The 14,791-nt window shown below is 43.6% G+C and overlaps 1 protein-coding gene across 1 annotated transcript in view; it reads right to left on the minus strand.

Annotated features, from left to right (window-relative positions):
- Nucleotides 1–14,791, minus strand: part of PTPRT (protein tyrosine phosphatase receptor type T) — a 678,601-nt gene that overhangs the window by 33,066 nt on the left and 630,744 nt on the right. The window contains exons 20-23 of the mRNA XM_088154570.1: nt 10,605–10,681; nt 8,127–8,163; nt 6,942–7,039; nt 4,684–4,800 (exon numbers count right to left, since the gene is read on the minus strand). Of these exons, the coding sequence (XP_088010696.1) occupies nt 4,684–4,800; nt 6,942–7,039; nt 8,127–8,163; nt 10,605–10,681 (329 nt within the window). The remainder of the gene's footprint in view (nt 1–4,683; nt 4,801–6,941; nt 7,040–8,126; nt 8,164–10,604; nt 10,682–14,791) is intronic.

Below are 14,791 nucleotides of genomic sequence, written 5' to 3' on the forward strand. Positions count from 1 at the left end.
GAGTGGCGCAGTGCCCGACAGAGCGGGAAGGAGCCCCACCACGGCCCGAAGTCAAGCCCCCACGTGCGACCGGGAAAAGGGCCGGCGACCGACCACGGAAGGGGGCAGTGGCGGCGGTGACCGAAAAAGGACGTGGGGGGTGGTCGACCCTGGAGACGGCGTCCTCTGGAGAGGACTCGGAGCCAGCGGGAAACGAGGCGCGCTCGCACTGAACGGCGTCCCAGTGCGAGCAGGGGAGTCGAGGCGCGCGGACCCAATCGGAGATGAGGACTGCCCTCCGTTCCGGGTGAGAATACACATCCGGGGGGTGAGATCCGGAGGGGAGGCACAGCTGCGGGCGCTACTGGATTCAGGCTGCACCCACTGCTTGATGCACCCAGCTGTGGTCTCGGGGCTCGGACTACAGCTGAGGCGCCTCCGAGAGCCCATTGCATTCAGCCAGCTAGACGGCACGCTGGCAGGGGGGGGGGGCAGCTCAGTATTACACCGAGCCGGTCCAGATGACGATCGGGAGTCACCGGGAAGAACTAAGATTTGTGGTGGTCCCAGTGGCCGACTACGCGGTGGTACTCGGCTTGGCGTGGCTGCGGCGACGGAACCCACGGGTCGACTGGACGGTGGAGGCAGTGCGGTTCGGGGTCGACAGACCGCCGAAGTGCGAGAGCAGAGGGGACCGAGCCGTGGAGACGGGTGCGGCCGCAACCACAGACGGGCAAGTGGAGGATCTGAGACCCCGGGAGACGGGGCGAGAACAGATGGAGACTGAGACCTGGGCGGCAACAGCAGCAGCAGCAGCGCCGGGACCCCGGAGACTCGCAACGATCCCGAGGCATGGGGAGGCAGCGGCGACTGGCGAGACAACTGCAAAGCGAGAGGCAGGGTCCGGGGAACCCATGACGGGCGGCGGAATCCCGAGGCAGTATCGAGACCTGGCGGCAGCGTTCGGGGAGAAGGAGTCCAACCAGCTCCCTCCACACCGGCCCAGTGATTGCGCCATCGAGTTAGAGCCAGGGGCGACTCTGCCTAAGCCGAAAATGTACTCCCTGTCAAGGAGAGAGATGGGGGCTCTGCGGGAGTTCATAGACAAGAACCTAGCGCGGGGATTCATCCAACCCGCAAAGTCACCATTAGCGGCCCTGGTACTATTCCGGGAGAAGAAGGATGGCTCGCTCCGAATGTGCGTGGACTACCGGGGGCTGAACGCAATCAGCACCGATGAGTGGAAAACGGCGTTCAACACGCCGCTCGGAAGCTACCAATTTTCCGTGATGCCGTTCGGATTAAAAGGGGCCCCGGGGGTATTTATGCAGCTAATAAATGAGGTGCTGCACGACCTACTCTACCGGGGCGTCCTGGTCTACCTGGACGACATCCTCATCTACACCGAAACCCTGGCGGAGCACGTGAGCCTGGTGCGCACGGTGCTCCAGAGACTGCTGAAGGCACAGCTGTACGCGAAGCTATCGAAGTGCGAGTTCCATCGAGAGCAACTAGACTACCTCGGCTACCAAATATCCAGCCGGGGAATTGAGATGGACCCGGCGAAGGTAAAGGATGTCCTGGGCTGGGAGGCGCCGCGAATCCGGAGGCAACTTCAAAGCTTCCTAGGGTTTGCAAACTTCTATAGACAGTTTATCCTGAACTTCGCCCAAATCGCCCTTCCCCTAACAGACCTGCTAAAAACCAAGGGCACCGGAAACCCCCCCAAGCCCAGCATGACACTTGCGTGGACTGCAGAATGCCAGGGGGCGTTTGAGGAGCTAAAACGGCGGTTCACAGCGGAGCCGATCCTGCGCCATCCCGACCCAGATCGGCGGTTTATAATCCAAGTAGATGCGTCAGACGTGGCAACGGGGGCAGTCCTGCTCCAGCCCAGCCCGGAGGGGGCCATCCACCCATGCACCTACGCCTCCCGCAAATTCACCAAGACGGAGAGGAGGTGGATGGTGTGGGAGAAAGAGGTGTACGCAGTCAAGTGGGCACTGGCCACGTGGAGGCATCTACTGGAGGGGGCAGCTGAACCATTCGAGGTGTGGACGGACCATAAGAACCTCGAAGCCCTGAAGACCCCACGTAAGCTATCCCCCAAACAGGCGCGGTGGTCCCAATACTTCGGGAGGTTCAGGTTCACCCTAAAACATATCCTCGGGAAGCGCAACTTCCTAGCCGATGGACTGTCTCGCATGCCCCAGCACGCCAGCCTACGGGAGGAGATTGTGGACTCCATCATCCCTGCCAGCAGACTGGCTGCAAAGGCGGTGACCCGGAGCCAGACCAAGGGAGAGCGACGGGACGCGGCGCCTGAAATAAGGCAAGGGTTCATGGAGGCGGCGGAGTGGGACGCTTGGCTCAAGCAGAACCGAGAGGCACTAACCAGCCAAGAGGGGTTGTGGTGGCACGAAGGAAAGCTGTATGTGCCCGAGGGTTGCCGACGGGAGGTCATGGAAAGAGCCCACGACAGCCGGAGCGCGGGGCATTACGGTTTCGTGAAGACGCTCCACTTAATTAGGCGGCAGTTCTGGTGGCCCACGCTCCGTAAGGATGTGGAGGCGTACTCAGGGGGTTGCCCGGTGTGCGCGACGGCGAAAGGGGCCAAAGGCAAGCCTAGAGGGCTACTCCAGTCGGTAGCGGAACCCGACGGCCCATGGCAAGAGATCGCCATGGACTTCATAGTAGAGCTCCCGGAGAGTAAGGGGAAGACCGCCATTTGGGTGGTTACGGACTTATTCTCCAAACAAGCGCACTTTGTAGCGTGCCGGCGAGTCCCCACGGCAGAGGGGTTGGCGAGACTATTCGTGCAACATGTTTACCGGCTCCACGGCGCGCCCCGACAAGTCATCAGCGATCGGGGCGGCAACTTCGTTGCGCGGTTCTGGAGGGAGTTCCTGAAGCGGGTGGGAACGAAGCAAGCCCTTTCTTCCGCGGCGCACCCACAGACGGACGGAGCCACGGAACGCCTGAACGGGGGGCTCGAACAGTACCTGCGCTGCTACGTGGGGCACCAACAGGACGATTGGGCGGAGCTACTACCATTCGCGGAAGTGGCATACAACAACGCTGTCCACAAGAGTACCGGGTTCACTCCGTTCAAAGTAGCCACCGGGAGAGACTTCGTCCCCATGCCGGAGTTGCCTCAGCGGAATCCCAGATCAACTCCCTGGACGCCTGGTTCGCCCAAATCGACGCGACCCGGCGAGCGGCGTACGCGGCATTGCAGAGAGCCAAAGCCGACTACAAGAAACACGCGGACCGCAAGAGGCTCCCCGAGGAGCAGTGGAAAGTGGGGGACCAGGTGTATCTGTCAACCAAAAACCTAAAGACGCACCAGGCATCGAAAAAACTCAGCCCGAGGTTTGTGGGGCCGTTCCCCATTGCAGAGATCATCAATCCAGTAACCGTCAGGCTGACGCTCCCGAAAAGCCTCAGGAAGATCCACCCGGTGTTCCATTGCAGCCTGCTAAAGCTGCACCAGCCGGGGAACGCCTGGCACAAGACAGAGGGAGTGCCACCACCCATCATGGTCGGGGGGGAGCAGCATTTCGAGATCAACCAGATACTGGATGCCAGGAGGCACAAGGGGCAGGTCCAGCTCCTAGTGCAATGGAAACATTTTCCCAAGTCCCACAGCGAATGGGTGAGTAAAACCCACATAAGGGCGCCGGACCTAGTGCGGGACTTTTACGATAAATACCCCGGGAAACCGAAATAGAACCGGGGGGGGGAGTTGTCTTCAGGGGGGCGGTATGTCAGGTTCGGTCAGCACAGGGCTTCAGGGAAGCTCGCAGCCAGACCACGCGGAATCCACCGGCGGTAGCTAGCGGGGAAAAGAGGAACTGAAAGCGCCACTAGTTAACGAGCCACCTGCGCCCAGCCAAACAGGAAAACCGCAGCGGAAGCTTTTAACTATAAACTGATAACGGCGCGAGCCAACAATGAACGGGGCCGCAGGCAGCGAAACAAGATCGCAACGCAGCACAGAACCCTCGGGCTTGCACGTAACGGGGAGGGACCAACCCAGCCAGAGGGGAACTGGCAATCAAGGACAATGGACCCTGACCGAACCTGCCATCATGGACAATCAAGGGGGATTATTGGAGGGCCGATAATCCGCAGCAGCAACGTGATCGCGAGGCGGGAAAAACGCGCGGGAAGGGGGGAATATAACAAGTAATGCAATTGTACCAAGCCAGTCCTGGCTTTGCTTGTGACTACTACGTTACGCATGAGTAAACCTTCTTTGTGAACCACACGTGTCACGAGAGTTTCTCTGTCGAACGGGGCAAACCTCACACAATCAACATTTGAACCAACCCTAAGGGACTGGTGGGCTTGTCTTTGCTAGATAATGTCAAAGAAATATTGGACAGGAAATTGGATTTCTTGGCCTAAGGAACCTCTCCGAATTCTTACCACTGGCATGAATTCCTTGTCTTTCTAGTCTGTGGGAAGTCATTAAGCTATACGGGAAAGTTGTTGTTCTGTATCGGATGTGTGGTCTATGATTTTGGAGATAATACATAGCCATGTTGTTTTATCCTCCATGTCTCTATCTAATACACTATACTAAAGTGTATACTGATGATTCCATATTGACCATTATATTTCTTAATGAAACATGGAAAGAAATGGATATATTGGAAAACAAATTAGCTGATGAGGAAGGGAGGGCCAATATATCCTTACTTTTTGGACTGTAAAAGTACGTATGACATATTCTGCCAATGGTTCTGTCTCAATTAAGGTCACTTTGATATCGCCATAGACTTCTGTGTCATCAGGCCAGTATCTGACACACTTTACCTATGGGGAAAAAAAAAATTATGATGTTTAACTGCAAGTCTTTGTTCTGTAGGTCTTCATATGGGCCTAAAATATACATTCCTGCAGAAGAAGAAATCAGAAGGACACTGAATTGCATAGGACCTGTCATGTACATGGCTGTCTACATCAGTTATCAAGAACTCAGAACATAGTTATCAGGAACATGGACACAGAACAATAAGCATTGATGTAACTTGTTTGTCTTGGTATATGTGTTTGACATATGAAACCCATCTGTATATGGGATCTCTTTTCAGCCTATATTTGCAGTACTACACTTTAAATTAGACTAGCAATGTACTTATATGGAAACATAATTATACATATATGAACATTGTTATAGGAACATATACCATTATGATTGCAGTAATATTTGTTAACCAATTTGCAAACTTGCTATCCTAACAATATTCATCATAATAAAATTATCTATATTAGAGTTGGAAAAATGATACATAAAATACTGTTCATTCACTGAATAATTAATTCTGATTTTACTGTAGGTAAAGTCAGGAAAGATAGAAGGAATCCAGTCTAAACTTGTCAGATCTGAGTTCTGTACACAACGAAATTCAAACAATGTGGGCGAAAAGATAACATCAGGAAAGTTGAGTGAAAAAGAAAGATGGTGGGGGAAAAGAAATGCAAAACTAACACATGGTAATTGTATAAAATTGCTCTATTGTAAGCTCTAGCTAGATATAGAGCCTTTTTTATTGATAGGTTATGTGCCATCAAGACAGTGTCAGCTCTTAGCATATATTCACCCTTCTCCAGAATGATCTGGATAGACCTTCTGCAGGATGATCTGTCACCAGCCTGATCTCCTAATGGCATACCCATTGCTGTTGTAATTGAATCCATCCACCTGGTCATTCTCTTCTTCTCTTTCCTTCTACCTTTCCCAGCATTATGGACTTCTCAAGGGAGCTGGTCTTTGCATAATGTGTCCAAAATATGGAAGTTTGAATCTGGTCATTTGTGCCTCAAATCAAAACTCTTGGTTGATTTGTTCTGTGATCCATTTCTTTGTTTTCCTGGCTATTTATGGTATTCTCCAGAGTCTTCTCCAATGCCATAGTTCATAAAACATCAATATTCTTTATCCTGCTTCTTCGAAGTCCAACTTCAACATACATAGAATGTCATAGGAAAACCATTGCTTGCATGATTCTGATCTTTATAGGTATAGACACATTATAGCATATGAATATCTCTTCCATGGCTTTCATTTTTACCTGACCATGCACATATTTCTTGATTGCTGGTTCCTTTTCTGTTAATAATTGATCCTAAAAGACAGAAGTTGTCCACTACTTCAATGTCTTCACTGTCAATTCTAAAGCTGGTTGTGGTATCTGTTATTAGCTTTGTCTTTATATTTAATCTTAGTCCCATTTTTTCACTGTGTTTCATGACTTTCATTTCTAGAACGTGCAGATCGTTTGCATTTTCAGCTATCAGAATAGTGTCATCAGCATAGTTCAGGTTTTCCTCCAGTTGTAAAGCTGCATTCATCTTCTTGAAATCAGCCTCCCTTAATATGTATTCAGCATATACAGTAGATTGAATAAATAAGAGATATACAGTTTGTCTCACTCCTTTGCTGACCTGGAGTCAGCTGGTTTAATTTTAAGCCATATCAGACAGCAAGTATTATATTTGTACAAATGCTTTAAAATTTGGGAAATCAGAGCAGTATAGACTAGAAGTGATAATGTAAGTTACTGCAGAGTAAGTTTGCTTGAAAAGTTTGGTCTGTGTGCAATGTGATATGAACTTATTCTGATTTTCACCTAACGTGCAGATTAAAATGTAATTATCTTTCAGATTCTCCACTTCATTAAATTCTGAGTTCTTAGCTCAAACATTTATTTAAATACATGTTGTGTAGATTTAGAAATGCACAGTTAGATAGCAAATTCATTTAGAAATGCATATTATTGTGACAACACCAAAATGTATTTTTAAATGTGCATTTAAATGCAAATCTGGAGTGGATTTTGAATATATTGCCACTTAATGCAGCAATGGGGTATAGCAGCCTTCAAAACAAGCACATGTAAGAATGACATGAACCACAATATATGACTGATAACTTTGGGAAATTAACATCTTACCCTGCCAACTTCCACCAGGTTGGTGACCATGACAACACTTGCAGAATTCTCCTGCCAGATCATCCTCCAAAAATCCTTCACTGTCTCTTGCATTGGCCCTGAGGGCAGAATAAGTAAAACAGAAAGGACCCCCCCCCCCAAAGATCACTTCAGCACAAACATTTCAATGTACTTGTCTTTCTGCCAACAGCCCTTCTATTACAAAGTCTCATGAGTGTGCCTGCTTATTTTCTTAGGTGAGGTCTGCTGAGTGATACATCTCTTGAATCTAACTAGGATTTAAAATGGTGTGCCAAACTTTCAGTAAGTATTGCAAACAGATATAAATACACCTAATTGAAGGTCACTTTGGAGTAACACATGAGACAAATATAGAATATTAATTTATACAGGAATATAGTGCTAGGTCTGGAAAGAATACTTGCTAAGTATAAATGGCACCTAAAATTCTAAATGCACCCTTAATTATATGGTGAGATGTTAGGTGATAACACTCATGGGTTGCATCTTAATTATAAAATGAAAGTGTGATTTTTAACAGAAATCTTTTCAGCCCCTTTGAGAATTTGGTGCTAGGTGCTGCTTTTCATATTTCTGATTGTGTTTTTAATCACTTAAAAAAAAAAAAGTATTGTAAACATGGCTGAAAGAAAACGTCATTTTGAAAAAAAAAATAACATCAAAGGATGGAACACATGTTTAATTAATTACAAACAGAAATAAAGAATCTGGGGATTGGAAAATGGCTTCTATGAAACCAAGGCCAGTACATGTGAAATTTCATTTAGTATGTAGCAAAAAAAAAAAAAAAAGTGTATATGAGTTGTCCTAAACACAATGCTCATGTCAAAACTGTATCAGAATTAAATTAAACTTTTATTTTTATCTTTAAAAACACAGATTATGTGCAAAAAGAAATATTTAAATGAAGTATTCATACGGTTATTAAAGAAATCATAATTAATTTGAAAAGGGACTTAAGTGAACCCATGTGAAAGTGACAAGGATAATAATAATAAACTAAGTACATCTCTATTATACTTGGCCCAAAAGCATCTATAATGATCTATCTCCTAAATTAATTGCACTGCCTGCTTTCAGACATCTTTACGTCTTTTATTTATTATTTATATAAAACATTTGAATCATGTCATTTGGGCCACACTCTGATTTCATGGTACTTACCCTGAGTTGCAATGTAATGGTGAGGCCGATGGTATCCCTAAAAAGAAGACAAGGAAGGGAAACCCAAGAGTTTCAGTTTCAGGGGCTCTTCAGATATGCATTTGACATGCTAGAAGTTTGCTTAAGATCACAAAAACCAATGCTGTCTTGAAAAAGTACTATGTATCTGGAGTAGGAAAAGGGGATATGAAACTTGCATTTCCTATATATCTTCAGGTATCAGTGGCAGAAAATCCTCTAGTTGCCACTGAATCACTGATTCAATGAATAGAGAGCCAATATCTGGATGCCTGGGAGGGACAAAGAGCTAGGTCAAATCTCCAGACAGTATTTTACTTCTCAGCTGGAAAACAAATCAGTCTTTTTCAAGATGACCATTGCACACCTCCAAAGATCACATCTAAACTGGGATATAGAGAGATTCCCAAAGATCACTTGTTAGTTATATTACTGTGTTACATTTATCACATAATACTACCTTGAGTGAAAAGGAAGCATTGTATCATGGGGATATTCACTTGAATTATTCATGGTAGGAACTGCCTCAGATTTCCTTATAGTTCTAAAAGTTCTGAAACCATTTATATATCAATAATAAAGGAGATGTATGACTAGGCAAGGATAAAAACCAGACTTTACTTTCATATTGTCTGCCTAAACCACATTCACTTTAGGAAGGTTAACTTCTGTGGTAACAGAACGAACATGGAAAAATCTGTGTCCCCTCATCTGCAACACACACATCTGTTTCTTGTCAAAACAGAATAAGGTATTAGCGTGTGGGTTTTTTGTTTTTTGGTAAAGAAAACTGTGTGGAATATACAGTATTAAATGTTTTCCCTTTTCTTAATTGGAGGATCTTTGAAAAACATTGTGATTTAATTAGCAATTAAAGAGACCTACATGCAAAAAGAGGATGTTAAGTACTTTGCTAGAAGTTATAGACTTAATTTTCTTCAAAATTCAGTTTTTTATTAGTCAGATGAGTATATTTAATTTGTAAACTGCATCCTTCTTTCTGTTAGCTTATATTCTTTGATTTCACAAGACCTCTTCAGGATACTTTATATACAGATTTACAATAAATTCTATGCATTTCGAGTTCCTGGTCTTTTTGCAAGAGTCAAAATATTGATTAAACACAGTTACACTTCTAATTGTCTGACAACGTGGGGAGGTTGGGATTGTGGGAAAAAGAACAATATCTGTATCCATCCCTCCATAATATTATTTTGCCAAAATCTGAAGAAGGCTATTTAAGCATTTCTACTGAAGAGACTTCATTTCTTTGTGTGTTTACTTAGCAGTAAATTCCATTGAACTCACAATTAGATTGTGTATTCTTTAAGATACACAGAGCTGATTGCTTTATCTCTTCTGTAAAAGAAAGTGCCATGGCTTAGTTTAGTAGTATCCACAGAGGACATTAAAAACAAAAGCAGGCAGGATAGCAGACATGGCTTGCAATTGCCCCTCCTCCTTCTTATGTACATTGAAACACAAAGAAAAGGGGTGGGGCTTGGATCACAATGCCATGTCCCTTATCTTACCCTGTCTGACTACCCACAGATGCCCTGGTTTAGTTACCAAACTGATGTTTTACATGAAGATCCCTGGGCTCAGTCTCAAAAAGCCAGAAAGTAGACTTATGCTATCTAGCCCAGTAGTGTTAATAATCCTCCTCCCCCTCCTCCTCCATTGAGGTTGTTAAACAAAAAATTCTAAGATTGTGGAAGGTGATTGCTGGTCAGTATAGACAGTATTAAGCAAATAGACCAATATCCAGGAAAGATGAGCAAATAATCTGACACAGAATAAGGCACTTTCCTATGCTCATAAAACAAAATAAAACATACCTGAATTGTATAATACCACTCAAACAAACATGGTCAACAACTGAGAAAACTGCAAGAACACCATGGGTCATTCTTATTCTATTACTTAATTGATTAGGGAGTCATTAATATGCATTGGCTCTTCGATGTAAACTTTGATCCAAATATTGCATCCTCCTCCTCCTCCTCCTCCTCCTCCTTAAAATTCTATTTGAAGAAATGCCTCTGATTCTTAAAAGTCTGGACTTTATTTTATGACATGGATGTGATCTAGTAACAATCATTTCCATCCCCTTACTTATTTCTTTTGTTAGTAAGGATGGCACCAGTCCTTGGCAAATGCATCACTCAAACCTGCAAAATCTCATTTGACTTCTTTTCCTGACCTGGAGTAGCAGGTAGCTGGATCTAGCTCCATTTTAATTTACCATGATGCTCCAATCTAATTTCTTCTAGGAAAATTTAAAGGTTGAGTATATGTTCACAGAAGGTACTGGCTAGAGTACTGCTGCTGTCTCCTACCACAGTATAGTTATTTAAATCTAATGCATCTCACTAAGTAGGGATCACACCAGAAGACAATTTGCTTAGGGAGTCTTCAAACAGACACTGTTCTGTGCAAATATGTTTTCATAACACTTACATCAATATAGTTTGCATTAATGTAATCTGAATGGGGATCTCCATCTAGCAACTGCAGTCTCACTCTGGAGTGATCATCTGCAAATAATTGGGGGAAAATGTTAATGTTAAATAAAGGAACATATAAACCAAAACAAACAGGAATGTAAAAATGTATAATCATGGAGAAAACTAGGAAGATGGTTTTCTTTTCATGCTTATGTTTTCATTTAAGTGTACATAAGATCGGTTCCAAGTACCACGGCTAAACTATTCAGAAATATGTTCATTATGTATTTTACTGTAAATACTGACTTATTAGCACTCTGCTTGAACTTAATACAGTCTGAACTTGGTACAGCTTTTATACCATGGGATTTGCTGGATCATAGTTGAATCATTGCACAAGATAATTTAAATCATACAAACCATCTATGTGCCAGAACATTGTCATTTTTTTTAATAAGACGAAGAGTGAGGTTTACGTTTTCAGTTAATATCTGAGGATTCGACTCTGGTTTTATGTTTCTATTGTAAATTGCCAAGATAGGTACATAATATCATCATCATCATCATCATCATCATCATCATCATCATCATCATCATCATCTAATGTTTATTGTGAATCGCCCAGAGTTCGCCCAATGGGGGGAGATGGGCGGTTGAGAAATTAAATAAATAAATAAATAAATACATAAATACATAAATAAATAATACATACAGTATAAATAGCTTGGATGATCTGTACTTAGATGATATTTCACATCTCACTCCCTAGTGAGATGGGCAGTGACCAAAATTGAAATATAATCAAATTAATAAATAAATAAAAATCTTCAGTGCCTGTTTATTTTAAAATTAATAGAAAGAGAGGATCAGCTAGGAATCAACATACAGCTTTTAACATGACTATCTGGTCATGTTCTTTGTTTAAAGACCTGCCCTATAAGGAACCAGAAGAGTAGACTAATCAGAGGAGGTAACCCAGCCAATTTATACTATTACTTTTAAGCACCATCTGCTCTTGCAACAGAGCTCAGGCTATTTGGTTTAATGAACATTTTATGACAATAAAGCACTTAGGTAGATAGAACATGGGTCAATTTCAACTGAATATGGGCAACAGGCAATTTTAAGGCTTATCTGTTGTAGTGAAGGCAGCAAAAAAAAATTTTTTTTCCCATCAATTCTTCACCATAATATGTTTAAGAGTTTTCCTTCTTAATATTCAGTTTTCTTACTGAGATTCTAAGCACTGCAAGAATTATGAGGTTTTGGTTTCAATAGGAGTTTGGTTTGGTCACAAAAGTGAGAATAAAATAATCCCTTGCTTAGAAAGCAAGGCTGTAAAATACTAACTATCATTGCAAACATTTGAGAAGACAGTATCAAGATTCAGAAGTATGTTGACAAGCTGGAACAATGGGCAGAAACCAGCAAGATTGATTTCAACAGGGACAAATCCAAACACATACATTAGGGTAGGAAAAAGCTAAGCCATGAGTGTAAAATGATGGGGGCAGACTGGGGAGCAGTACATATGTAAGGATCTAGATATTGTGGTGGATTACAAGCTGAACATGAATCCATGGAATGATGCAGCTACAAAAGAGCAAATACAATCCTAGCTGCATCAACAGAAGTATAGTGTCAAAATCAAGTCATCATTTGTCTCTATTCTGCAGACAAAACTTAGAATATTGTGTCCAGTTCTGGGCATTGTGTTAGAAAGGACACCAAGAAATTAGAGCATGTCTAAAAGAGAGCAAGGAACATGATAAGGGGCCAAGAAGGATACACTCAGGAGAATAGTTGGAGGCACAAGTTATGCCTAGCTTGGAGAAGACAAGACTATTATAGCTATCTTCAAATATCTGAAAAAGTGTTGGAAGATGCAGAAGAATTGTTCAGAGTTGTTCCAAAAGACCAGTAAACAGGTTTATATTACAAGAAATTTTTTTGCAGGATATCAGGAAAAGTTTCATAACAAAAGCTGTTCGAAAATAGAATAGATTTCTATAGGAGATGGTCTTTCCTTTGCTGTAGGTCTTCGAACAGAGACTGGATGGCTATCCGTCAGGGATGTTGTAAGAGGAGGTTCCTGCACTGGGCAGGAGTTTGAACTAGATCATGTTTTAATCCTTATATTCTATGATTTTATGAATTATAGGAAACAATGAAGCCATCTACCTAAGTTATAAATATTAGCGGGAGCTAGAAAAAGCCAGCAGGTAAGAATTAATGAAACCAAAACATGCTTAAACATTTGTTGTTGTTTAGTCGTTAAGTCGTGTCCGACTCTTCGTGACCCCATGAACCATATTGCGCCAGGCCTTCCTGTCCTTCACTGCCTCCCTGAGTTTGCTCAGTTTCATGCTCATTGCTTCAGTGATGCTATCTAACCATCTCATCCTCTGCCGTCCTCTTCTCCTTTTGCCTTCAATCTTTCCCAGCATCAGGGTCTTCTCCAAAGAGATCTCTCTTCGCATTAGGTGGCCAAAATATCTGAGCTTGAGCTTCATTATCGATCCTTCCAATGAGCAATCAGGGTTGATTTCCTTTAAGATTGACTGGTTTGACCTCCTAGCAGTCCAGGGAACTCTTAAGAGTCTTCTCCAGCACCACAGTTCAAAGGCATCAATTCTTCGGCGCTCGGCCTTTTTTATGGTCCAGCTCTCACAGCCATACATTACTACTGGAAAAACCATAGCTTTGACTATGCGGATCTTTGTCGGCAAGGTGACGTCTCTGCTTTTTAATATGCTATCTAGGCTTGCCATAGCTTTCCTCCCAAGGAGCAAGCGTCTTTTAATTTCATGGCTGCAGTCTCCGTCTGCGGTGATCTTGGAGCCCAAATAAATGAAGTCTGTTACTGCTTCCATTTCTACCCCTTCTATCTGCCAGGAATTGATGGGTCCAGATGCCATGATCTTAGTTTTTTTAATGTTGAGTTTCAAGCCAGCTTTTGCACTCTCCTCTTTCACCCTCATCAAGAGGCTCTTTAGTTCTTCTTCACTTTCTGCCATTAGGGTGGTATCGTCTGCATATCTGAGGTTGTTGATGATTCTCCCTGCAATCTTAATTCCGGCTTGTGATTCTTCCAGCCTGGCATTTCTCATGATGTACTCTGCATATAGGTTAAATAAGCAGGGTGACAGTATACAGCCTTGTCGTACACCTTTCCCTATTTTGAACCAATCGGTTGTTCCATGACCGGTTCTAACTGTTGCTTCTTGGCCCGCATACAGATTTCTCAGGAGACAGGTAAGGTGGTCTGGTATTCCCATCTCTTTAAGAATTTGCCACAGTTTGTTGTGATCCACACAATCAAAGGCTTTTGCATAGTCAATGAAGCAGAAGTAGATATTTTCTGGAACTCTCGTGCTTTCTCCATGATCCAGCGAATGTTGGCGATTTGATCTCTAGTTCCTCTGCCTCTTCGAAACCCAGCTTGTACATCCGGTAGTTCTCGGTTCATATATTGCTGAAGCCTAGCTTGTAGGATTTTGAGCATAACCTTGCTAGCATGTGAAATGAGTGCAATTGTGCGATAGTTTGAGCATTCTTTGGCGTTGCCCTTCTTTGGAATTGGAACGTAAACTGACCTTTTCCAATCCCGTGGCCACTGTTGCGTTTTCCAAACTTGCTGGCATATTGAGTGCAGCACTTTAACACCATCATCTTTTAGTATTTTAAATAACTCAGCTGGAATCCTGTCATCTCCACTAGCTTTGTTGTTAGCAATGCTTCCTAAGGCCCACTTGACTTCACTCTCTAGGATGTCTGGCTCAAGGTCAGTGATCACACCAGCGTGGACATCAGGGACATTAAGATCTTTCTTGTATAGTTCTTCTGTGTATTCTTGCCACCTCTTCTTAATCTCTTCTGCTTCTGTTAGGTCCCTGCCTTTTTTGTCCTTTATCATGCCCATCTTTGCACTAAACGTTCCTTTCATATCTCCAATTTTCTTGAAGAGATCTCTAGTCTTCCCCATTCTATTGTTTTCCTCAATTTCTTTGCATTGTTCATTTAAGAAGGCCTTCTTATCTCTCCTTGCTATTCTCTGGAAATCTGCATTCAGTTGCTTATATCTTTCCCTTTCACCCTTGCTTTTCGCATTCCTTCTTTCCACAGCTATTTGTAAAGCCTCATCAGACAGCCATTTTGCTTTCTTGCATTTCTTTTTCTTTGGGATGGTTTTAGTTGCTG

This window comes from Python bivittatus, unplaced genomic scaffold (genome assembly GCF_059951505.1).
Source record: "Python bivittatus isolate LINGU-HERP-01145 unplaced genomic scaffold, Pbiv_v1 ctg000700_np1212, whole genome shotgun sequence".
NCBI classification, from domain to species: Eukaryota; Metazoa; Chordata; class Lepidosauria; order Squamata; family Pythonidae; genus Python; species Python bivittatus.